We start from the raw sequence: 25032 nt of genomic DNA, 5'->3' as shown, positions 1-25032 counted from the left end.
AATGATTTCTTGATGTTACATACCTTTCTAATATCTTTATTCAAGTATTCTGTACATGCTCATAATTCCAGCTATACTACAAACTTATGCACATATACTTCTCATAAGTTTTACCTATTTGGATCTAGGGAAACTTAAGGTTTCTTTTCCATGCACCAGAGGTGGAACAAACAAACATATACAAGCCTCTGGCACACACTACATATGAATGTTTTCAATTCAGTTGAGTGCTCCTCCAGATGTTCTTCCCTGCCTGGATCTATTCTCAGCTTTAGTTTTCCTGGTACTATCCTTAATTTAAGATCATCAGTACTTGGTCTGTTTAACAAATTTAGTGACATCTTCATTCTTATTCATATTGCACTAACAAATCATATCATTCAAAGCCTAGAATATTAGTTTTACTTTCATTTACTTCAATGATCCTTCTGCTGAACATAAGAGTGATTTGTTTCATACAAAATCTGATTCATCTTTTAGAATGGTATAAATCTGCTCACAATAACTGTGATGACCATAATGTTCCATCAAGATTTATCAGTTCAGTACACTTTAATAACCTCACCTCCCTCTTATCTCACATGATGTTCCTACCAGAAAGACATTAAACAACCATGATGACATTACTAAGCCTTGAAGTACCTCCAGTTTCATTTACCCCTTGATTAAACCACCATATACCTTTATACAATTGCTGTTTCCGATTTAAAAGCCCATAACAGCATTGACAAGTCTTAGCCATGTACTATGGTCAGAAATTCTTAGTCTTTTCCAATGAAATTTATTATATCCCTTTTCTACCATAATTCTGTAACCACTGCTTACATCTTTTTTATCTTGGACTTTCTTTACTACAGGCCAAAGTGTAAAATTTTGGCCTATACGATGTCTCCCTCTAAAATCCATCTTGTTCATGTACAAGGCATTTACTAGGTGTTTGAACAAGGTTTATTATAGCTTACTTTATGCCTTGCCACTTATGCCAAGAATATATATTCCTCCATAGTCCTTTTACTAATTTTGAAACCACTTTATGTAGGGGTTGGTCACATCCTTTGTACAGTCATCAGGTACTTGACCACTTTTTATCGTACTTTAATACTAATTATAGCCATCTAGCAGCATTTTCACCTTCATTCTTGCCTGCATCAGTTAGAGTCATCAATAATCCTAGGTTTTTTAGTGCACATAATTCCATAAAACCGTAGGATTTTTAGTTTTCATGTGCATACTTATCCCCACACTCTCCTAACACACCTTTAATTCTGTTGTTTCATAATCCACATCTCATTTTATTGTCATCCTTGAGCAGTTCTTTAAAACTTTGGACCCAGCCAGTTTTTCATGTACCCTGCTGAGGAGGTGGGGCATTTTTTCACATTTTTAAAAAATTGTAAATTTATTTTTATACGGTGAAAATATAACAAAAGAAACTTCAAACCCGTTCTCTTTTTATTGTCATAGATTATAGGACAGAATTATGATGTAAAACATTTATACTATCGTAAATGTTTGTTCTTTGGAAAAATAATGTTCCATGATACTTCATCTGTAATTATGTGATTATTTATGGTGCCTATTTAATAATGTATCAGATGAAAAAGTGTTCTCAGGTTGGAGAACTGATACAAGCATTTAATGGACATTTTATGAAGTGATATTGCTGCTTTTGTTTGAAAACTCTTGGGATCGAGGTCAGTATAATGTAACTTCAGTCTTTGCATTGGTATCTTCTTTTTCTTCCCGTATGTATGCCACTAGTTAAACACATATGACATACCATGGTTTTTGAATTTCTTTGCTGTAAAAGGTATATGGACAAGAAGGTGATTCTTAAGTATGCCTGCCATAACATCAGTTTCAGTTTCATAATACTGTATATGTATATTCATACTTGATCACCATCTCCAGCAGTAGCATGGTAGTGCCAAGAAACAGACGAAGAAAGACATCCACTCACGTACACATACACCGTATATACTGGTCTATAAGTCTACCTCGTTTATAGGTCACCCTTAGGTTTTGGCCAAGAAAACTTTTATTTAAGGTATGCCTCATGTATAGGTTGACCCAAGTTTTTGAAGGTAATGGAACAACAAATTGCGTTAATAAAACACCATATTTTATGGCATATAAAACTCATTTCAGAAAATCCTCACAAAACACACTACATCCTATAAACAGGTTCGCTGAGCTTGAAACACCATTACCTGATATCACTTCCCATTTTGCCTGCTTCACTGATGTTCCCATTTGCTCTCTAGTCTTTTGTGTATTATTTGCCTTCTTGCAAAACATCTTTTAATTCTCCCTAAAGTTTAATGATACTCTCTCATTTGCCCTCTTTTCAACCCCTGCATCTCTCTCTTGACCTCCTGCTGCTTTCTCTTATACAAAGCCCAATTATTTGCACTCCTTTCTTGTAAGTATTGACCAATTGCCTATCTCCTATCTTTCACCAGCAATTTTACTTCTTCATCCCACCACTCACAGCCCGTTCTAATCTGACCAGCTCCCACCTTTCGAATACCACATGCACTTCTTGCACATGCTATCACTGCCTCCGTAAATACTTCCCATTCCTAAGCCACTCCCCTCTTCATTTGCTTTCACCTTCTGCCATTCTACACTCAATCTCTGCTGGTATTTCTTCACACAGATCTTTCCAAGCGTATGTTCTCTCTCCACTCTATTCTTCCTGATATTGTTTCCCTATTTTCGAAAACCTCAACAAATATTCACCCTTGTCTCCACAAGATAATGATCAGACGTCCTACTAGCTGCCTGTCTCAGCACATTTACATCCAAAAGTCTCTCTTTATACACGCCTATCAATTAGTATGTAATCTAATAATGTCCCTTAACCATCTTTCCTGTTCACATACATATACTTGGGTAAACCTCTTTTTGAACCAGGTATTCCCTATCACATCATTTTTCAGGACACAAGTCCATAAGCTCTTCACCATTTCTATTCATCACACTGATTACCCCATGCAAACCATTTATACCCCCAACTGCCATAGTACTTACCATCGCATTTAAATCGCCCATCACTGATACTCGGTCTTTTGCACCAAAATTGATGTCACTCACTCAGCTGCTCCCAAAACTCTTGCCTTTCGTGATCTTTCTTCTCACACATTCAGACACCTCAGTCTGAGCCTTCGAGGAGGATGAGCACTACCCGCCCAACTCCTTGCTTCCTCCTTTAGAAATTAAAGGAAGGGGGTTTCCAATCCCCCCCCCCCCTTTCCCCGCTCACTTTAAAATCGCCCTTTTACGACACGCGAGGGAAAGGGGGAAAGGGAGAGTTCTTTCTCCCCCATTTTATTTTTATATAAAATATATATATATATATATATATAAAATTTTATATATATAATATATATATATATATTATTATTATAAAAAAAATATTAATATTTTTAAAATAAAAAAATAAATTTTTTTTTTTTTTTAAATATATTTTTTTAATTATATATTATATTTTTTATTATTATAAAAATTTATTAATTTATTTTTTTTTTATTAAAAATTTTAAATTTATAAAATAATAATAAAATTAATTTTTAAAATAAAAATATTAAAAAATTTAAATTTAAAAATAAAATTTTAAAATTTTTATATATAAAAAATTTAATAATTATTTTAAAATTTTAAAATAAATTAAATTATATTAAAAATTATTTATTATATTATATTAAAAATTTAAATTTTAATTAATTTAAATATTATTAATTTAATTATAATTTTAAATAAAAAATTATTATTTTATTAAAAATAAAAAATTTAAAAAAATTAAATTTAATATAATTATATTTAAAAAAAAATATATTTATTATTAAAAATAAATATAAAATTTTAAAATTTTAAAATTAAAATTAAATTTTAATATTTTTATTTATATATTTTAAAAATAAATAATTTTTATTAAATTTTTTAATTTTAAAAATATTTTTTTATTAATAATAAAAAAAAATTTTAAAAATAATTTTAATTTTTAAATTAATTTTTATTTTAATTTAATTTTTATATTTTATATTATTTATTTTTTATAATTTTTAAATTTTAATTAATTTTTTTTAAAAATTTTATAAAAATTAATATAATATTTTTTTAATTTATATTTTTTTAAAAATATTTTAAAATATTATTTTATAATTATTTTAAATATTAATTTTTATTATTTATTATTTTATAAAATTTTTTATTTTTATTAAATTATTTTAAATTTAATATTTTTTATAATTTTAATATTAAAATTAAATTAATTATATTAAAAATTATTTAATAATTATTTAAATTATAAATAAAATATATTAAAATTTATTTATATTTATTTAAATATTTATATATAAATTATTAATTTTAATATTTTTAAAAAATATATTATTTTTTTTATTTTTATATATTTATATTTTAATTTTAATTTTTTTAAATAAATTATTTAATAATATTTTTTATTATATAAATATAAAAAATTATTAATAAAAAAATTTTTTTTTTATTATTAATTATTATTTATTATTTTATAATAATTTATATAAAATTTTTTTAATAAATTTTAATTTTTTATATATTTAAAATATATATATATAATTATTATATATATTATATTTTTTATATAATATATATTATTTAATATATATATATATATATTATATATATATATTTTATATATATATAATTAAAGGGCTCAAATCATTTCGGCATTGTAGTGGACGTAAACAACAGGACAGGTGTGGGAGGTGGGATTCTAGGGTAACAAGAGATGACCACGGTACTACTCTGTGTTTAGTTCACCCCACCAGTAAGTTTCTCTTCTACTGTTGTTGAATGAATCAGGTAAGTAAATACTTATCGTGTGTACGATTTTCACTTATGAAAGAAGTTTCAGGGTAAATTTGTATTCTTAGTTCATCAGCAAAAATATAAAAACATTAGCTTTATGATACTAACTAGTTATGAATATAGTATTCGACTGTGTAAAAAACATCCTTTCTCTTCCTTTGGTGATCACAGTGAATATTACTGGGGTAGTAATCAAGATTTATATGGCGGTGTTTTGGCATTCATTAATTATTGGTACCAAATGTAGCAAGTGCAGAGTTTTTCTTCAATCTTAGTACAGTTTTGGATCCAAAGGAGTTATGATGAGGGTGATTATTTAATTTAGGGGTGTGTCTCTCTTCACTAACACAGAAAACCGTCAAATGGCTTTTACTTTTAGAATTCATTAATATCAAAACTTTTTTTGGTGTGAGGGGTTGTCCTGATCGTTATGAACATTGGAAGTTTGTATTTGTTGTCCCTCATTCATGGGTGCAAAGTTTGCTAAAAGTTATGTGGATGTGTAGTCAATAAGGGACAGCACAGAAATGACAAGGATTTTAAAGAAATGCAAATGCATAGACTGATTGCCCTCGCTTGAACCAGTATAAAAGGGCTTTGGGAAATTATGAAAATGTTTAATGCTACAATAAAGTAAAAAGCAATGATAAGGGTTACTAAAATGTTCAGGGAAAATATTGGGTTAATTATTGTAGACTTAGGTTGTTTAACATATTTTTTTTTTTTTTTTTTTTTTTTTTATACTTTGTCGCTGTCTCCCGCGTTTGCGAGGTAGCGCGAGGAAACAGACGAAAGAAATGGCCCAACCCCCATACACACGTACATACACACGTCCACACACGCAAATATACATACCTACACAGCTTTCCATGGTTTACCCCAGACGCTTCACATGCCTTGATTCAATCCACTGACAGCACGTCAACCCCTGTATACCACATCGCTCCAATTCACTCTATTCCTTGCCCTCCTTTCACCCTCCTGCATGTTCAGGCCCCGATCACACAAAATCTTTTTCACTCCATCTTTCCACCTCCAATTTGGTCTCCCTCTTCTCCTCGTTCCCTCCACCTCCGACACATATATCCTCTTGGTCAATCTTTCCTCACTCATTCTCTCCATGTGCCCAAACCATTTCAAAACACCCTCTTCTGCTCTCTCAACCACGCTCTTTTTATTTCCACACATCTCTCTTACCCTTACGTTACTTACTCGATCAAACCACCTCACACCACACATTGTCCTCAAACATCTCATTTCCAGCACATCCATCCTCCTGCGCACAACTCTATCCATAGCCCACGCCTCGCAACCATACAACATTGTTGGAACCACTATTCCTTCAAACATACCCATTTTTGCTTTCCGAGATAATGTTCTCGACTTCCACACATTTTTCAAGGCTCCCAAAATTTTCGCCCCCTCCCCCACCCTATGATCCACTTCCGCTTCCATGGTTCCATCCGCTGACAGATCCACTCCCAGATATCTAAAACACTTCACTTCCTCCAGTTTTTCTCCATTCAAACTCACCTCCCAATTGACTTGACCCTCAACCCTACTGTACCTAATAACCTTGCTCTTATTCACATTTACTCTTAACTTTCTTCTTCCACACACTTTACCAAACTCAGTCACCAGCTTCTGCAGTTTCTCACATGAATCAGCCACCAGCGCTGTATCATCAGCGAACAACAACTGACTCACTTCCCAAGCTCTCTCATCCCCAACAGCCTTCATACTTGCCCCTCTTTCCAGGACTCTTGCATTTACCTCCCTAACAACCCCATCCATAAACAAATTAAACAACCATGGAGACATCACACACCCCTGCCGCAAACCTACATTCACTGAGAACCAATCACTTTCCTCTCTTCCTACACGTACACATGCCTTACATCCTCGATAAAAACTTTTCACTGCTTCTAACAACTTGCCTCCCACACCATATATTCTTAATACCTTCCACAGAGCATCTCTATCAACTCTATCATATGCCTTCTCCAGATCCATAAATGCTACATACAAATCCATTTGCTTTTCTAAGTATTTCTCACATACATTCTTCAAAGCAAACACCTGATCCACACATCCTCTACCACTTCTGAAACCGCACTGCTCTTCCCCAATCTGATGCTCTGTACATGCCTTCACCCTCTCAATCAATACCCTCCCATATAGTTTACCAGGAATACTCAACAAACTTATACCTCTGTAATTTGAGCACTCACTCTTATCCCCTTTGCCTTTGTACAATGGCACTATGCACGCATTCCGCCAATCCTCAGGCACCTCACCATGAGTCATACATACATTAAATAACCTTACCAACCAGTCAACAATACAGTCACCCCCTTTTTTAATAAATTCCACTGCAATACCATCCAAACCTGCTGCCTTGCCGGCTTTCATCTTCCGCAAAGCTTTTACTACCTCTTCTCTGTTTACCAAATCATTTTCCCTAACCCTCTCACTTTGCACACCACCACGACCAAAACACCCTATATCTGCCACTCTGTCATCAGACACATTCAACAAACCTTCAAAATACTCATTCCATCTCCTTCTCACATCACCACTACTTGTTATCACCTCCCCATTTACGCCCTTCACTGAAGTTCCCATTTGCTCCCTTGTCTTACGCACCCTATTTACCTCCTTCCAGAACATCTTTTTATTCTCCCTAAAATTTACTGATAGTCTCTCACCCCAACTCTCATTTGCCCTTTTTTTCACCTCTTGCACCTTTCTCTTGACCTCCTGTCTCTTTCTTTTATACTTCTCCCACTCAATTGCATTTTTTCCCTGCAAAAATCGTCCAAATGCCTCTCTCTTCTCTTTCACTAATACTCTTACTTCTTCATCCCACCACTCACTACCCTTTCTAAACAGCCCACCTCCCACTCTTCTCATGCCACAAGCATCTTTTGCGCAATCCATCACTGATTCCCTAAATACATCCCATTCCTCCCCCACTCCCCTTACTTCCACTGTTCTCACCTTTTTCCATTCTGTACACAGTCTCTCCTGGTACTTCCCCACACAGGTCTCCTTCCCAAGCTCACTTACTCTCACCACCTTCTTCACCCCAACATTCACTCCTCTTTTCTGAAAACCCTTACTAATCTTCACCTTAGCCTCCACAAGATAATGATCAGACATCCCTCCAGTTGCACCTCTCAGCACATTAACATCCAAAAGTCTCTCTTTCGCACGCCTGTCAATTAACACGTAATCCAATAACGCTCTCTGGCCATCTCTCCTGCTTACATAAGTATACTTATGTATATCTCGCTTTTTAAACCAGGTATTCCCAATCATCAGTCCTTTTTCAGCACATAAATCTACAAGCTCTTCACCATTTCCATTTACAACACTGAACACCCCATGCATACCAATTATTCCCTCAACTGCCACATTACTCACCTTTGCATTCAAATCACCCATCACTATAACCCGGTCTCGTGCATACATATGTTTAACATATGTAGAATTCAATAAAACCTATGAAAACCTCTCTCAAATTTCCTTTTTAGCAACTGAGAGTTAGTATACTTTTATATTATTTGAAAAATATGTGGTTGTTATGTCTGTCTGGATACAATTGCTGGGAATTTAGTGTATTATGTGTATGCAAATGTCCCAACTGTAAAACCACCACATGACCACTTTTTGCTTACATTCTTGACCTTATGAAGGGATGGAATATGTACTGACATTTGTATATTCTAACATTGAAAGATATAAATCTCAGCTAAAAGGGGAAGCTCGGTGAGGTTTCTATAACTTGTTGATTTCTAGATTTGTTTCAAATACTATTATGTTAAGTAACCACATTTTTTGTTACCTTAGTCTTTACAGTTTTCTTGTTATCTTAGGATTTAGGATTTTTATGGCCCTCATATTTTATCAGCACTCTCCTGAATCACTTCTGCTTAGGGTAAGGGATCTATTTATATTATTTTTGTCCAAGTCCATCCATTCCATGCTTTTTCTAAACTACAATATATAATTTTGGTCCAATGGATTGTCTATTGAACCAAAACAAAATTCTTGTGTATAATGAAATGGTAGAAATTTTCATCTCTTTGTTAGGAAATTACTGATTATTATGGAAGTATCTGTAAAATTGTGCTTTATTGCCATTACTGTATTAAGTGGAATACTAATGGAATGTTGAAGCTCATTGTGGAGAATAACATCATAGGAGCATCATTGGGTTATTTGATTTTTTGTTATCATGCAGTCAAATTTACAATTATACAGAATTGGCATGGGCTGGTCAAAAGCTAGGATGCCAACATTGTTTATTTTACTATGAGTCTCATTATCAATAGATCTCTTTGAAATCTTATTTAACTTTTGGTTATACTGAGATAGGGTGTGACGTGTTGAGTCATAAGGTTAGGGAGTGTGAAGGACATAGCCCCTTTCCCCAAGGTATGGGGATAAAAGTAAGATTGACTGATTTGACTGTTAATGTGTTCTTAGCACTTGAAAATTGCAGTAAGAGCTCTTTGACAACATGTTTAAACAAAATCAAAATGGTGCTTTTCAGTCATGAGAATTTATATTTTCTGAATCATATTAATACAAAAACTTGTTTTTTTGGAAAAATCAGTAAATAAAAAATATAGTGAAGTTAAAACAAAATCAGTAATAATGGCATATAATAATTTCACCTGCTGGTGCCAGTACAATGATAAAATGACCTTTGTTCTTTTCTTGTTTATCCTACAGTGATAAATATATTAATAATGGGGAGGTTTACAAAGGTAATTGTTGAGTATTTATGTGAAAGTATTTGAAACATTACTAGAAATCAACAAAATGCATAAAAACCTCAATTAATTTCACCTAGCAGCTGAGATAACATAATTCTCAGTGTTAATTGAAATATAGTAATGTTATTGCTATCTGCTGCATCTCACCAGATGATAAAGTATGTGCATTGGAACTTTTGTCACTAGAGCATTTGTATGTCTGCAAACACATCAGAAACTTCCCAGCATCGTGGTGTAAACACAACACCAAACAATCTTAGAATTTTCAAATAACGTTGAATTTAAGGTAAGTTTCAGCTGCAGGGGTAAAGTATGTGAGGCGTTCATAAGATCTATGCGTGTATGCAAATGTTTCACATACTTTAGCAATACCTAATCCCCATATTTTCCCAGATTTTTATGGCCCTTCTTACCATAGAATAATTTATTGTTTCAGGATATATTCTCCACAGTGATTCCTGCTATCCCATAAATTCTTAGATTCCCTGTTACTGCATTTGGATGGCAGCACTAGAATACAACTTTATCATTCATCCAGCCTTGGAGCATAACATTCACATATCCTGAACCTCTACTTTTAAGTATGCCCCAGTGACCTTAGAACCTATTCTGATTTTTACGTATATGTTTGGAGTACCTTTTCTGTAGGTGAGGTATGGGGAAAAATTTTTACTCTATTTTTCTCCTTTTTTGTGAAATTAAGATAGTGTATGATGCTAGAAGTCAGTGATCTCATGGAAGATTATATTTCACATCCAGTTATTGCATATTAGATTAACTTGACAAAACTTGGGAGAGTTTTGGCCAGGTTACGGGATAGTGTAGGGTTATTAATGCAAGTGAAATATATGTCAAAAACTAACCTACCCTAAGTGCTCTCACTATCACTGTGATCTACAGAGGCATTGATGGATGATAAAAGAAAAGAATAGCATTGCCATTATCCTGTTGATTGAGACAAAAACCAGGTTGTGATCCTCTGCATTTGAAAAGATTAGTTGCATAGCACGCCAGATTCCTCTATAAATGTTACTGTATTTTATTTATGGTTTCAAAACAAAAATTGGATAAAGGTTATAAAAATGGTAATGAATGCCATAGCCAAATGAATAACCTAGAAATATATCCCTACACTTGTAAACACTGAATATCTGTAGAGTAAGCAGATGTCTCAGGTGACATGTATTTTGGAACAAGATGAATATGTAAGTAGCAGCTACATTTTTTGACTATTGACGGATTTGGTTTTATCTTTCTCTTCAACTTGCAACATACATGGAAGTTTTTTATTTACTAATCATGAATACTCGTCATCAATAACAAGAATTGTTAATTCAGGTATATATATTTACAAAGTTTGGTTAGTTTAGGGTAGAGCTTTTGTGTTCCTTTTATTCTGTGGAGTGGGGGGACTCAAGGGGTAACATGAAAATTATTTTAGGATATCAGCACTTGTTTTGCAATGATATGTGAGATACACTCCCTCAAGTCTTTAAATATTGTAGTTCATTTTCACTGGTAAATAAGTTAAAAGTTTTAAAAATAAGTGGCAGTGAAGCGTATGATTAAGTGTTGTTAAATAAATAACTGTTAATTACTGGGTTCTTCTCATTAGTGTTAAGGCCAGACTACCTTGCCTGAGCCTTGGGTCTTTGTGGTCTGTGTATCTATGTAACTCAATGTAACTCAGAATAGCCAGAAGTGTCTTAAGCAAAAGCATGAAAACAATCATAGATGCTCATTCAAGTGCCCCATAAAGTCTTAATGTAAGTGCTGGATACTACCTTGCATATGTAGCTTTGGCTGCAAGTAATTATATCATAATATATGGAACACACTTTTTTGGTTATGCTGTGCTATTCTGATTTGTAGATAATGTTGTGACATGGTGTCCACAAGATGATAATGATTCATCATATATTGTGTGCAGGTAGAGTGTGGAATTTTCTCTTTCATTCATTGCAGAACCCATCTAAATGAGATGACATTGGGTATCCATCATCTGTTAGTGAGTCAGTGTGCAGTGTCTCTTCTTTTGTGCATCAGTATCCACTACACAGCTAGTCATCCACCAGTCACTACCTCCACACCTACCTCAGCTCAGATTTGGAACCTATTTGGAAAGCCTGGTGATGGATACTACACAGAAATAGAAATTGGTACACCTCCACAAAAGGTTGGTTGTACATATTTAAGTGTTTTATTATTTCTGGACATAATTCTTTATCATCATATGGCAAAAGATTTACATTTCATTTGTTTTGCAATGGAGTCTTCAGTGACAGACAAAAGTCCTTATCAAGACCGGGCCTTAATTGAAACATACAGAGGATTATGAAAGGGAAAAAGAAAAGACAAAGGGAAGTATTTATAAATTTTGGAGGAAGTGTAAAACATGTCTTTTGAAATGTGCCAGGTCATAGTTATTAGGAAAGACATGAAAAAGTAGAGTTCCAAAGCTGTGACTTGTTGAGAAATAAACAGTTATCAAAATGGCCCACCCTTGCGTTGCCAGCAGCCACACAGTAATCATATGAGTATTCCATGGTTTTTGCTAGTTTACCAGCTCTTGAGAGCAAAAACCAAAGTAATACAAATGAGAGAAAGTGAGCCAGCATTGTGGCATAGGGCAAGAGGGTCAGGTTTCTAAGTTAACCTGGTAGAATTTATTATAAAGTCAGATTCTTTCAACTCACCTCTGTCAAGTAAGGACGCAGAGCAATCAGTGAAATTGTAATCCCATTTGGAATATCCTAGAGACAGTAGTTGGTAAAAGGGCATTCCAAGGAGGCAAAGAGATCCACTTATGGGTTACCCCAAAAGAAAGGATCGTAATGAGTGCCTCTGATTATGTTCAGTTTGTTCATATAAACCAACCTTGATAGGGCATCAGCCCATATGCTGTTTACTCCCTGAAGGTAAAGAAGACCTGAATAAATAGCCTTGTTCATCATAAAGGGAGAGGTCTTTTGTGTTTCTTAAAATTCATCTAATTGCCACTGTGTTTTATAAAGGGAGAGGTCTTTTGTGTTTCTTAAAATTCATCTAATTGCCACTGTGTTTTCCAAGAAAAATAATCTTAGAAAACTTATCTTGGTAATGTCAAAAGATGTTTGATAGTTTTGGCCCTGAACTAACCTGTTGATACGTTAATGTACCTGTTGATATGTTAATGTAAGTGATGAAAGTGATATTTGAATTTACAGTATGTACAGATTTTCCAATGATACTTTGAACATGACGTGGCACAAGTAATGATTGATGTTCCTGTCAATATATACCTCATTTCCCCATTTACACTTTTAGTGTTTTAGTTTATTATGCAAATTTTTCAATTTGCTCCATATTTTGTTTCAGTTTAATGTACTAGTGGACACAGGCAGCAGCAATTTGGCCATAGCAGGTGCTCCACATGATGATCTTGACACTTTCTTTGCAAGTCAAAACTCATCATCATATGTGGATCGAAACATGGATGTTAAGGTGATGTATACTCAGGTAGGTTCCATCACATAACACCATTTTATATTAACTGGGATTGTTACTGAATCATGCCTTCCTGACTATCTGTATGTATGAAAAGATTTTGCCATGAGACAGCTCTCACATTTATTACTTCTTTAGCAACCAGGCACAATGCAGTATAGTCAGATTTGGGTTCAACTGGAACTGCTTTTAGCCATTGTTGTACTTAATCCAGGCAGATTTGAATTTCATTTTTCAAAACACGAAAAAGTCTCAATCCTTCATGCATGAGCAGTCAAATATCTTTCAGGCGTGCCTTTCTGATATATGTACAGGGCATCTTGAGGATTTAATTACTTAATTTCCTCCATTATAATCATGAAGGTTGTAGTCCTAGTATTATATTTTAATTCCCTAATATATTGACATAGATTACATAATTTCTTCAAGCTCTCCATCATAGCCAGATGTTGTGTAAGCTTGATTTTGCTTGTAAAGGGTTACTGAATTATCTCCGATATATTGATTTCTTCTTGTTTTGCTAGTAATTGTACAGCACAGCAATATTCAGGATTATATCTTATATATTATTTTACCATGTACGTTTCTTTACCATAAACAAAACTCGAGTATTTAAGAGCACCTGAATAGCAGAGAATTAGATAGGGTTGACCTCATTGGTCTGTTGTTTATGATAGTGTTGTTAAGGCACTTCAACTGGTCAGCAGTACTTTTTTTTTAAAGTTTTTCTTCAACTTAGGAATTTACTGATTTCACTGTTTTGCATTAGTTTTATTTTCTGTTACCCTTCTTACTTGGACCTTTCCCAATATCACCTCTGGCCTCGGTGAGAAATTGTTTCCATGTGTTACTTTGTTATGCAGTGAAAGGAGGCATATCAAGTTTTGATGAACATAACTGTTTGAAATCTGCTTACATCAGGCACAGAATCACCTGAAAGAATATTTACAGTAATGGCTCATTTTGCTCAAGCCTTTTTTGCTGGCAACTTTTGGTTCACTTATAATTACATTCATAAATATTGTAAACATATGAAAATAGATGTTCATATTTTTTTACAGGGTAGTTGGACAGGCCATTTGGGACGTGACCTGGTGAAGTTTTCTAGTATGCCTGGCATAGTTCCCCTTGTAACTGACCTGGCACTCATCACAAAGTCAGAAAATTTTTATGTCAACAAATCCCAGTGGCAGGTACAGTATTGTAATAGATTGTTGAATAATCTTATCATGACCTTTTGTGATTTCTTATTGGATAAGGAACTTAATATCTGTCTTTCTATATTTTTTATGCTAATTCCCGTAGAGCCATAGTGATCTCCCTTGAGGGGTTAGCCACGGCAATAGTCTCCATAACTGGTGAACTCCAGTGCCATTTCTAGGCCTTTAATGCTTCACCCTTAATAGTCACTGGCAAAGGGCCACTCTTGCTCAGTGTTTTCAAAGGCTCCTACGTAACATTCCTCTCGACTACTTCTACATGAAGTGTTTACCTAATTTTCCTCCCTACTACTTCCACCTAATGTTCCACCATACTACTACTTAATTCTTCCACCTAATATATCTACCTGTTACTTTTACCTGTTTCTTTGTAATGCTCCTTTCTAATGTTCCTACTTCTATTCATTGCTCATACCATTTCTCCAAAAGGTAGGGTTAGCGCATAGTGTTCACTGCAAGAAAATCTAGTCATGAAGAATGAGTTACGTTTGTCAAGTGTTATGTGTGACAAGGAGAGATTATATATTTGTGGACAACATAAAATGCACGAGGTACCATATGTGTAACACCTTGGTTGGTTGTCAGTCAGTCTCCAGAGCATCACCATTTGGTAAGTGTAGTTATACTCTCAGTTTTGGAATTTTAATATCCTACATTTTTGACCTCTTGTTGCTTGTCTAGTTCTTGTGCAGAGAGCCTGAAAATTTAGAAGGGGGAAAGGAATGCACTGGATATACATCATAGAGTGATGTGGTCTTTTGATGGAGTGTGGATGACTTCTAGTCATTGGGCAGGAGCAGGGCATGAGAAGTGATCAAGAAAAAGCATGGTGTAGTCTGTGGATGGTAATCTCTGGAATCAGTACATTGTGCATAGGTAGATTTTGGATGTGTGCAGTTGAGGCTATAGTTCATCTGTTCCTGATGCTACCTTTCTGAAAAGGTGAATAAACAATACAACTCAATAATTCACAATGAAATAACATGGAAGTGATTTTTAGGCACTTTCACCTTGGTAGGACACCCACATTATTTGATATTTAGATATCCACAGACACAGGGGATGAATTGGTGAGCTCCTACTATCCCATAGGTATTTGTGACACACCAAATCATTGTCTGGAGTCTCTATAGGTATGTGATAGAAAGAGGAGGGCATTCTTTGGCTTTGCTTAGCAACTGAAATTTCACAGTTACAGGAGGCTTGTTAGATGTACAATAGACCCATGACATAGTTTCCTCAATGATTTGTGAGACCCTAAGTGTCATGGAATTCGGAATTAGATTTTAGAAGAGTGGCTCATCCAATGTAACTCAAATGTATGTCCTGGTAATCTGAGTTCTGTTAATGATAAACATGGCTATGACTTCTTCAATTGAACTTTACTTCATTCATTGCTAGCACTTGTATCTCATATTGGGAAACTATAGATAACAAAGTAATGGTAATGATAAAAAAGTTTGGATAGGAAAACCATTCTAGTATGACTACTTCCTTGTAGTACCAATGAGTTCATTATTAGCTGATGTCTTCTTATGTCTGTAATTTTTAGTGATTTCTAGTGTGTTCTCATATAAAAAGAGGTACCTCCAACTTGTTGTGTTTGTGCATTGGATCCCACTGTGTACATGCACAAGATGTATTCATAACTATCTAGTTTTACATCGTGAAAGGTACCCAGTCTTTCTCCATATGGGCATCATATGCATCAGACCAGTAATGAAGGCTGTGAACAAGTAAGCCCTAAGTCATACGATTTTTCATGTATTGGCGTATACTGCATTTACATGCAGAACTTATGCATAGCTGTTACATATTTCTGAAGAGGCTTTCTATTTATCCACTTACATTTGGAAGGAATTGGACCCAATTTCATAAAACAGACTTCCTTTTTCTAGGGTATTGTGGGCCTGGCCTTTCCAGCTTTAGCTCAGCCTCAGGGAGTAGTTAAACCATGGTTTGATGGACTTGTTGCCCGGAACCAAGCAGCTAACATTTTTACTCTTGAACTGTGTGGACCCTCCAGAGAGGAAGGAACATTTCATCACTTTGGACGGCTGTTTATTGGTTAGTTCTGAAGTTGTAGTTATATGTACTTGAGCTAATTTTTCAAAGCAGTGAATTAGTCTTTTAGTATATATAACGAGATCTCACACACCTTGAGTTTTGGAAGGAAAACACTTGTGATATTGTGGATTAGTCAGTTTTGTTTGGAGGGAATGTAATGTGAAATTCATTCATACCATAATACAATTTTTAAATCATAAATATTATGATACCAGGAAGAGAGCTATAACGTCTTAATGTCTGGAAACAACTCCTTTGATTGATGTTTAATGAATGCTTGGTAATACCAATTTTACTGAGCTCCGTATTTATGATTTGAAAATGCTGGCTTTTGGAGTAGTTCATCATGTTTTCAAATACTTTGTAAGTGTGAATATACTTGTAATTTACCCAGTTATACCTAACAGCTGAATAACTGATTTCCTAAAGGGCCTCAATTTTCTTTGCGATAATGATAGTGTTTGATAATGATAGTTAAACTGTTTTGGTGTTCAGGATCTGCCACTGGTGCATGTCCATCACCCACTGTTACCAGCCCCATCAGACGAGCATGGTTTTATGAAGTCCTAGTGGTAGCACTGGATATTGGTGGAAAAATACTTACCCTTCCCTGTGTAGAGTACAACACAGACAAGAGTATCATAGACTCAGGGACATCCAATTTGCGATTACCATCTGAGGTATGTATTTTTTTTTTTTCAAAATATAACTTGCATGTACGGTTAGTTTAAAAGGATTTTTTTTTTACCCATTCCATCTTTTACAAGTACACTTTTCCAGATAATAATGCCAGAATGATGGTGCAATATCAAAGAAAGTTGGAGCATTTTGAATATAGAGGTAGTTTGAATGGAAATTATAAATAATTTTAGAGTGCAAAGTGAAAAAGAGGCACTTACAGGTGTACACTCATGTTTCACTTTGACACACTGGGCAAGTGATTTGAGAGACTGTATGTATCTGATTTATCCCACAGAAAATTGGGAGATTTAATACATCTGGGTAGTTGCCCTGAAATCCTGATATTGAAATGAATATCATATAGTATAATGGAATGTATTTTCCCATTAAGTTCAATTATATAATGTAAGATGCATTCCTATTAAAAGATTTTCAGATTCAGAACTTATTAAATTACACTTTGCACATAAAGTTATTTTCTTGCATAACCATGGAGAATGATAATCAAATGGGTTACCAAAACAGTAAAATTTACAAGAAACTATAGTACACATTGTGTGAATTTATGCTGCAGCAATGTGCTTAAAGAGTTGGGCAGGGGGTTACCTCTATGAATTATCAGCATCATTATCTTTCAATTGTCTTAATACTGGAGAATGTCTTGGTAAGAAGTAGGACTAGACTTTTTATTGCTGTGCTCATTTTTCTTCACACTGTAAAGCTCCTTGTAGCAAGTAATAGCATCCTCCAGTCTTGAGATTTCAGGCTGCATTCACAACTAGGGTCATTGTCTGATATGATTTCATTAGCATTATCAGTACAATGGGAGTCAAACAGTTGATATGTAGTCTGCTGATGGAGGATTGGTGGAACTAGTACTTTTTCTCCTCCTCCTCTTTGAGATAGGCTTTGAGAATGTTTTGCTTTCGTTAATGTGTGCATTATGAATAGATTTCCTTCCTTCTCGTTCCTGAAGACACTTGTGATTCATCCAACTGACCCTCCATTCTGCTTTTTGATACATAGTTTGCCACGAATACAAACAGACAGGCGGTGAATAACTTTTAGTTTTTATTACATTCTCATATAAGCTATGAAAATGTAATAAAATTTTTAGGCTTAAATAAATAAGTAAAGCAGTATAATGGTCATATTGTACAATGATGGTGAGGAAGTATGTTCTTGACCTGAAATAGGTCTTTTTAACAGGTCTTCAAGATTGTAATGTCAGAAATACAGTCTCAGACTTCTGTATTGGAGCCACCGCTGCCACAGGAATTTTGGTTGGGAAATGAAGAAGTTTGCTGGCCAGAGGATCATAAGGTTAGCACTTTATATGTTTAGAAAATAAGAGATTTGAACGTAAGACTTGATTCATCACATACGACAGCTAGAGGTTGGATGTATACAAGTGAGGTTGTTTGTTTTTTTATTGTCCTTGACACTACCTTGCTTAGGAGGAGAACCAGTTTGGTATGAAAAAAAAAATATTGGACTATTAATGGACTACAGTTTTTTTTTGTTTAAGGTTCCAGTTAGACAAAAGTCCACATCAAGGCTGGGCCTTAATTGAAATATAGAGAGGATTATGAAAGAAAAAGAAGAGAAAGAAAGTATTTACAAATTTTGGAGGACGTGAAAATCCTGTATTTTAATATATGCCAGGTCATAGTTATTGGGAATAACATGAGAAATTAGAGTTCCAAAGCTTTAAGGTGTAGGGGAGAAAGCAGTACATGTTCTCATTGGATTGAGCTAATTGAATGCAAACCTTGGAATGGTAGTAATAGTGCTGATATAAAAGCGTTGTGTAATTACTATGCAAGTCTTAAGATATGGTATGTAAGTAATTGTCATCATAGACAATGAAGGGGCTTTTTATTATAGTTAATTCATTATACTTTGAGAGTTGTCATGGCTAAGCATCATATCTTAAGACTTTGAGAGGAGACACAGTTTTGAATTTACTGTAAATAATTAAGCTTGTTAAGAATGGTTCATCAAAGGGATTGTCAGTTGGACATGAAATATATTGATTTATCCAGAATATGCAAGTATTTATACTTATACTGTGAACATTAATAGATCTCTCTCTTTCCCAGGCTTGGGATGCCTTTCCTAACATTACAATACATTTAGCTAACAATAACAACTCAGCATTTGCCATCACAATTCCACCTCAGTCTTATTTGCGCCCTGCACCAGATGCTGTCAATGACACCACAGACTGCTGGGTGCTGGGAATCAACGAGTCACAAACAGGAACTGTGTTAGGTAAGCTCCATGTGAAATTTTCTATAATGTCTTGGCATAAAGAAGCATGGGAATTCTTCATCAGACCATTTGTTTACTGTATACTAAGTTCTAAACATTCATCTGCATTACTTTTTTTAATGCCTCATCAGCTTCATGTACAGTTTCATCAGAATTCAGAATCTTTCTCAAGTATTTCATGTTCTGACCAGCCCAATACATTCTTTAAGGATCATAACTTGATACTCAGATTATATGGTAAAGACTGCCATATTTTCTTCTAACCTTCAATTAAAGAAGCATGTTACTCTTGAATTTAGGATAATGAATAAGAATGAAAACAAGTTATGTGGTATGTAGTAGTTAGAAAAGCACATGGATGAAAGCCTTTTGAGATGGTATGGACATAAAAGAATACAGGATAGATGATTGGGTTGTGAGTATGTTTTAATATGGTTGATACAAGGAGAAATAAGCAGAAAAGGATTGGATAGATGCAGTTAATATGTTAAAGAATGAAAATACTTCATATAAGGATGCCAGGCACTGAACTGTTGATTGTGTGCAATGGAAACATTTTGTTTATAAGGTCAAAGTTTTAATGGAAACGTTAGTTTTCTCATGAATCATTTGAGGGTGCAAAGTGATTACTTAAAAAACACTGGTGCAGTAGTGTGGAAAGACTTGAAATAACATCATGAACAGAGGCTGAGAATAAATGAGTGAAGCGATTTACTGTTTACACTTAATCTGCTCTGTAAATGAGAATGGCATTGGAGGTGTAACAATCATTTTTTCTTTAGAGCGACATTGAGGAATTTTGAATTAGTGAAAGTACTGTATTGTACAAGTTTGATGAAGATCATATGAAGCAATTAGAGTGGGTGAAACAGTAATTTTTTTAGTTGGTTTTGGCATGTGGAAAGAATGCAAAATGGAAAGGGTATGATTAAAGGGGATGATGTGAGAGGAAAACCTTGTGTATTATGGGGAAACAGATCGGAAGAGCACTGGAGGGAAAGAAATAACGAAAGAATGTGTGAAATGGCGTATGTGAGGGAGGCATGCAAGACAGTGATAAATGCAGTCTTTTGCCATGGCCCCCTTGATGGGAGTTCCAGGAAGGAATAGGCATTAGATTTTTTTTTCATACTATTCGCCATTTCCTGCATCAGCGACGTAGCGCCAAGAACAAAGGACTGAGCCTTTGAGGGAATATCCTCTCCTGGCCCCCTTCTCTATTCCATCTTTTGGAAAATTAAAAACAAGAGGGAAGGATTTCCAGCCCCCCGCTCCCTCCCCATTTAGTCGCCTTCTGTGACATGCAGGGAATACGTGGGAAGTATTCTTTCTCCCCAATCCCCAGGGATAAGGCAATAGAAACATAGATAGATATATATAAGCACTTAACATAAGATGCATCTTTGTCTTTGTGAAAATTTTACTGTATATAGCAAGACTGAGTTTTTGCTTATTATATATATTGGATAGTATTATATGGCGTCTTACTTGGTGTATATGAGATAAAAGAGGTTAGAATTACTGGTAGTGATGATTTCATTAAACAGTAACATTTAATGGAACCTTAACCACTGCCAGGGTAGTATTTACTTCATACACACACATTTAGTAAACAGGGACAGTGGAAAATTTCTTTGAGGAAAAGAAAAACTTTTTTTTTTTTGCACATATACAATTTATACTTTATAGCAATTTAAATATTCAGAAATGTTCTCATTATTGGTTTTAATTATACAATCTGAAAAACAATCAAATAAAGCTTTGGGTGTAAAGAAAATTGTACCTATGGCTTAATTCATAAGGTAACAGAAAGAAGCTTTAACTTGAGCTTATTTTGTCTTACTGTTCTAGGTGCTGTAATATTAGAGGGATTATGTGTCACATTTGACCGAAGTCGCAGTGTGATTGGCTTCTCTGAATCAACTTGTGGCCCATCTGTTACTTTAGGAGAGATCTACAATTCCTCAGGTTATATAAAATTTTTTTAAGTAGAAATGCATGTTCACCTATGCTTGAGAAATATTTTTTTTTTACATCTAAATGCTGTCCTGCATCAGAGGTAGCATTACGAACAAAGGAACATTGACCTCATTTGCACACAACACTCTTGCTGTCATGTTCAATGTACCAATATCAGAGCCAGTCCCTGAAGACTACTACATGGTTTATGCTGACTCATCGAAAGCCTGTCATATATTCACATTTGTCCTGAAGGTTAAGGCTTGTACCTGGAAGCCATCTTCATCCATTTCAGTCTCCCGCTTTCCCTTTGCTCCCTCCACTTCTGCTGTGTGGATTCTCTTAGTATTTTTTTTGTTTATCCTATCCATGTATACCATAACCATTTCAGCAAACCCTGGTTGGCTATTTCAATCAGACTGCATTTACTACCACTCTTTGATCCAATCATTCCTTAAATGATCATCCTACCCAAACTACATATCCTCAGGCATTTTTTTTCAACATGCATACCCTCTTCCTCTTTTGCATTCACAACTTAAGACTTGCATCTGTTCAACACTGTTAGGATTAACAAACCATCAAACATTCAGCATAATCCTTACAGAAACTGACCCTTTCATTCACATGCTTGTAATGTGCCTGGGACCTTGGCTTCACCGTACAACACACTTTATCCCCAATGGTTTCATCTGCTGCCATGTCCACTTCCAAGAACCTAAAGCACTGTACTTCAGGTCCACCACATTTAAACTAACACTCATACTGTCCTCTCTCTGAGAAACTACAGAAATATTTAAAGGAAAACTAGTTACATTGTTAAGGTCAGTCCTAGATGAATATCTGACTGGCAACTATGAAAGAAGCATGGCGTGGAAATAGTATACTTTAAAAAGCAAGGCATTTGGTGAACACTGCATGCCAGCCCAACCATTGTGGTGAAATCTGATTGTTGGTACTTATAACAAGGTACCCCTGGCAGCACATTTTTGCTCCACCTTTGTTTACATTAACTCTCAACTTTCAGACATTCTCCCAGATGAGTTTCTTTTTGCAGTCTGCCATCAGAGTCATATTTGCACACAGCATCTGATTCACCTTCCATACCACCCCCTGCGTATCGTGGGCCTGCTCCAAAACCCTTTTTTTATACATCTTACCGCCACCCTATCTGTGAACAAATTAAATAACCATAGTGACATCATATATCTTTGATGCAGATCCACCTTCAATAGAAACCTCTTGGCATCCTTCCTTGTTACTTGCACACATGCCTTACTATCCCATAAAAAAACACTTCTTTGCATGTATTAACTTTCATTTACTTCATATATCATAGCACCATCCACAAGGCATCTCAGTCAAGCTTCTAATAAACTTTCTCCAGATCTGCAAATGTCGCTGTTCCTTCTTTCTCCATGCAAATGCATGGTCCACACAGCCTTTACCTTTTTCAAAGCCACAATACTCCTCCCCAGTCAGATACTAACACACTCTTTTCACCTCCCTTTCATACACCTTATCAGTTATGCTCAAACTTTTGTAAATTGAATATGCCTTTGTATCTCCCAATACATGCATTCTCCCAGTTTTTAGGCACTTCACCTTGGGCTATACAAACATCAGAGAATATGACTAACCAATTATCAGTGATGCACTCCTATTCTTTGAGGGTTGTAAATGCAGTCCCATCCATTTCCCCTGCTTTGCTGCACTTCATCTTTCATAGCACTTTCATTAGTGGTCATACTGATGACATTTGATGCAGTTTTGTGCAATGCTTATTGAAAGGAAGGATGTGTGCAGACTAAAGAAAGACTATTAGTGTGTTGCTGTGTAGCCAGCTGACTGAATTCTGCAAGACACCCATGCCTGAAATTCTAGCAATCAAGATTAAAGTGATCATCAACCATAGGCCACCGTTAATGCTGTATAACTACCAAGTATTTTAGCAAGAAGCTCAGGTTGGATACATGCAGAATTGAACTAATTAAAATGGTGAGAATAAGTGGCTAATGGGAGAGTAGACTGCATTGTAGGTCAAGTGGGAATTAAAAAGAAAAGAGGAATGCTGCCAAGGCATCTACAAAGAGATGGATTTAAAGCTAGTTTTGATGTGACTTTACAGGACAAGCAAAATAGTTTCTTTAAAGCAAAGTACATTTCATACTGATGCTAAAGTTATATTTGCTATTATTTCAAAATATTAATGTAGAGACAGTATTCTTACTGTTTAGAATGATAATGCTATGTGTTGATGGAAACATTCTTCTCCCCTTGCAGACTTGAAGTTGTGCGAGTATGTGCCAAATGAAGTTAGTGGACTAACACTGGCTTCTTATATAATGGGTGGACTCCTTGGATTGCTGTCTCTCCCTTTAATATTAGCAGCATTAAGATGGGCATGGCGATCTCTCATTAGACCACACTTTAACCCTGAGGTCCCATTCCTAACCTTGGATGAGACGAACACCTGAAAGTTCAACATGAAAATTTTAATATTGTACTTATGTATGAATGTTTGATTTGTAATTTACAATGATTAAATAAGTTTCATTATGTTTGACTATGGAGCTCTGTTCATGGCTACTGTGAAGTTTATATTTTATTCATCTTACAAGTAACCTTTGAAATTTTTAGTGCCATTACACATAATAAACTGGAAACTTACTGATGGAGTTGGGAAAAGTGAAAGGGTGGCTGTTTTGATATTTTATCTATCCATACACCATATACATTGAAAATGTTATGGTATGCACTTGATTGTGATTCTTTATATGGGGAACAATTAGAACTGATCAAGGTGCACTGAAAATGTGAAAAGAATGATAAGAATCATTATCTCATGAAGAATATATGGGTGAATGTTCCAGTGTTGATCGGAAAATATAAGGTTTGCAATATATCACCTTGGAAGAATACAGTGTTTATAGGAAAGTTATAACAGGTATATGGAAGAACTTTCATGAATGGACTAACAATTGCTTAGAAAGACAAAAATAATCCTTACCATAAAATCCAACTTTAGTAGGTTTTAAGGTACACTTGTTGCATTATTGATTACATGGAAAACAAGTTTTGATGTTTGAAATAAACTTTAAATAATGTGATTATTATATTCCATACTCTTTAAACTAATTTTGTCTATATCTATGATGCCCATTCCCTTGGGGAACTCCCTCCAGGAGGTTGCTCCAGAAAAAGTCTCCATACTTGGTGAACTTCAGTGTTGTTTCTTAGTCCCTTGCTGCTTCAACCTTAAGAGTCCACTGGCAGAAGACAACTCTAGCACAGTGTTTTCAGAGGCTCTTATGAAAGTATACTACAATAAGTAGAATTAACAGCTTTCATGCAGACTTTGGTGTTATCAGGAAATATCAACTGCTCAAGGAAACCTCCTGGGAGGGGGACTGTTAATGAAGCAAACCTATGCTCCTGTCTAATGTTTCTACTTACAAGTTTTATCTAATTTCGTTTCGGGTATTTATTTCCAATTTGACCGGCCTCACATCATCCATAAGAAATCAGTCATAAATATGGAAAAGGGATTGGAAGGTGTTCATTCAAAAGTAGACACACCCTATTACATATCACCATCGAATACGTGTGGATATACATTACATGTGGGCAGTTAATTTGATTATGGTGATTGGGAAAATGTTAACTGCTCTATGTATTTCATTACTGGGAAATTCTTTTATTACGGT

At 34.9% G+C, this 25032-nt stretch overlaps 1 protein-coding gene and 1 long non-coding RNA gene across 3 annotated transcripts in view; one reads left to right on the top strand and one right to left on the bottom strand.

The window, feature by feature from the left end:
• The first annotated feature begins 4706 nt into the window (after positions 1–4706).
• LOC139755346 (beta-secretase 1-like) lies at positions 4707–24435 on the top strand. Of its 2 annotated transcripts, none has more exons than XM_071673512.1 (10): positions 4707–4813; positions 11604–11814; positions 12996–13136; positions 14186–14317; positions 16243–16411; positions 16907–17091; positions 18302–18415; positions 19195–19366; positions 21218–21334; positions 23609–24435. In XM_071673512.1, exons 2-10 carry the CDS (start codon positions 11620–11622, stop codon positions 23800–23802), a joined length of 1419 nt encoding a protein of 472 aa, XP_071529613.1. In that variant the 5' UTR covers positions 4707–4813; positions 11604–11619; the 3' UTR covers positions 23803–24435. The 2 variants fall into 2 exon arrangements, with proteins under 2 accessions (XP_071529613.1, XP_071529614.1); XM_071673513.1 differs by having other exon boundaries at positions 4741–4848.
• LOC139755350 (uncharacterized) overlaps positions 23660–25032 on the bottom strand; it is a 34969-nt gene continuing 33596 nt past the window's right edge. The window contains exon 4 of the long non-coding RNA XR_011714085.1: positions 23660–23798. This is a non-coding gene — a long non-coding RNA (uncharacterized lncRNA). The remainder of the gene's footprint in view (positions 23799–25032) is intronic.

This window comes from Panulirus ornatus, chromosome 19, assembly GCF_036320965.1.
Source record: "Panulirus ornatus isolate Po-2019 chromosome 19, ASM3632096v1, whole genome shotgun sequence".
Classification (NCBI taxonomy): domain Eukaryota; kingdom Metazoa; phylum Arthropoda; class Malacostraca; order Decapoda; family Palinuridae; genus Panulirus; species Panulirus ornatus.
Note: the sequence above shows the minus strand (reverse complement) of the source record. Positions and strands in the feature narration are given on the sequence as shown.

What these genes read in the sequence shown, in the direction of transcription:
- LOC139755346 (XM_071673512.1), top strand. Translation starts at nt 11,620, where the DNA reads ATGACATTGGGTATCCATCATCTGTTAGTGAGTCAGTGTGCAGTGTCT. An exon ending in CTTTGGACGGCTGTTTATTG is followed by an intron (nt 16,412 to 16,906) that starts GTTAGTTCTGAA and finishes TTTGGTGTTCAG; the next exon opens with GATCTGCCACTGGTGCATGT. An exon ending in AGAGATCTACAATTCCTCAG is followed by an intron (nt 21,335 to 23,608) that starts GTTATATAAAAT and finishes CTCCCCTTGCAG; the next exon opens with ACTTGAAGTTGTGCGAGTAT.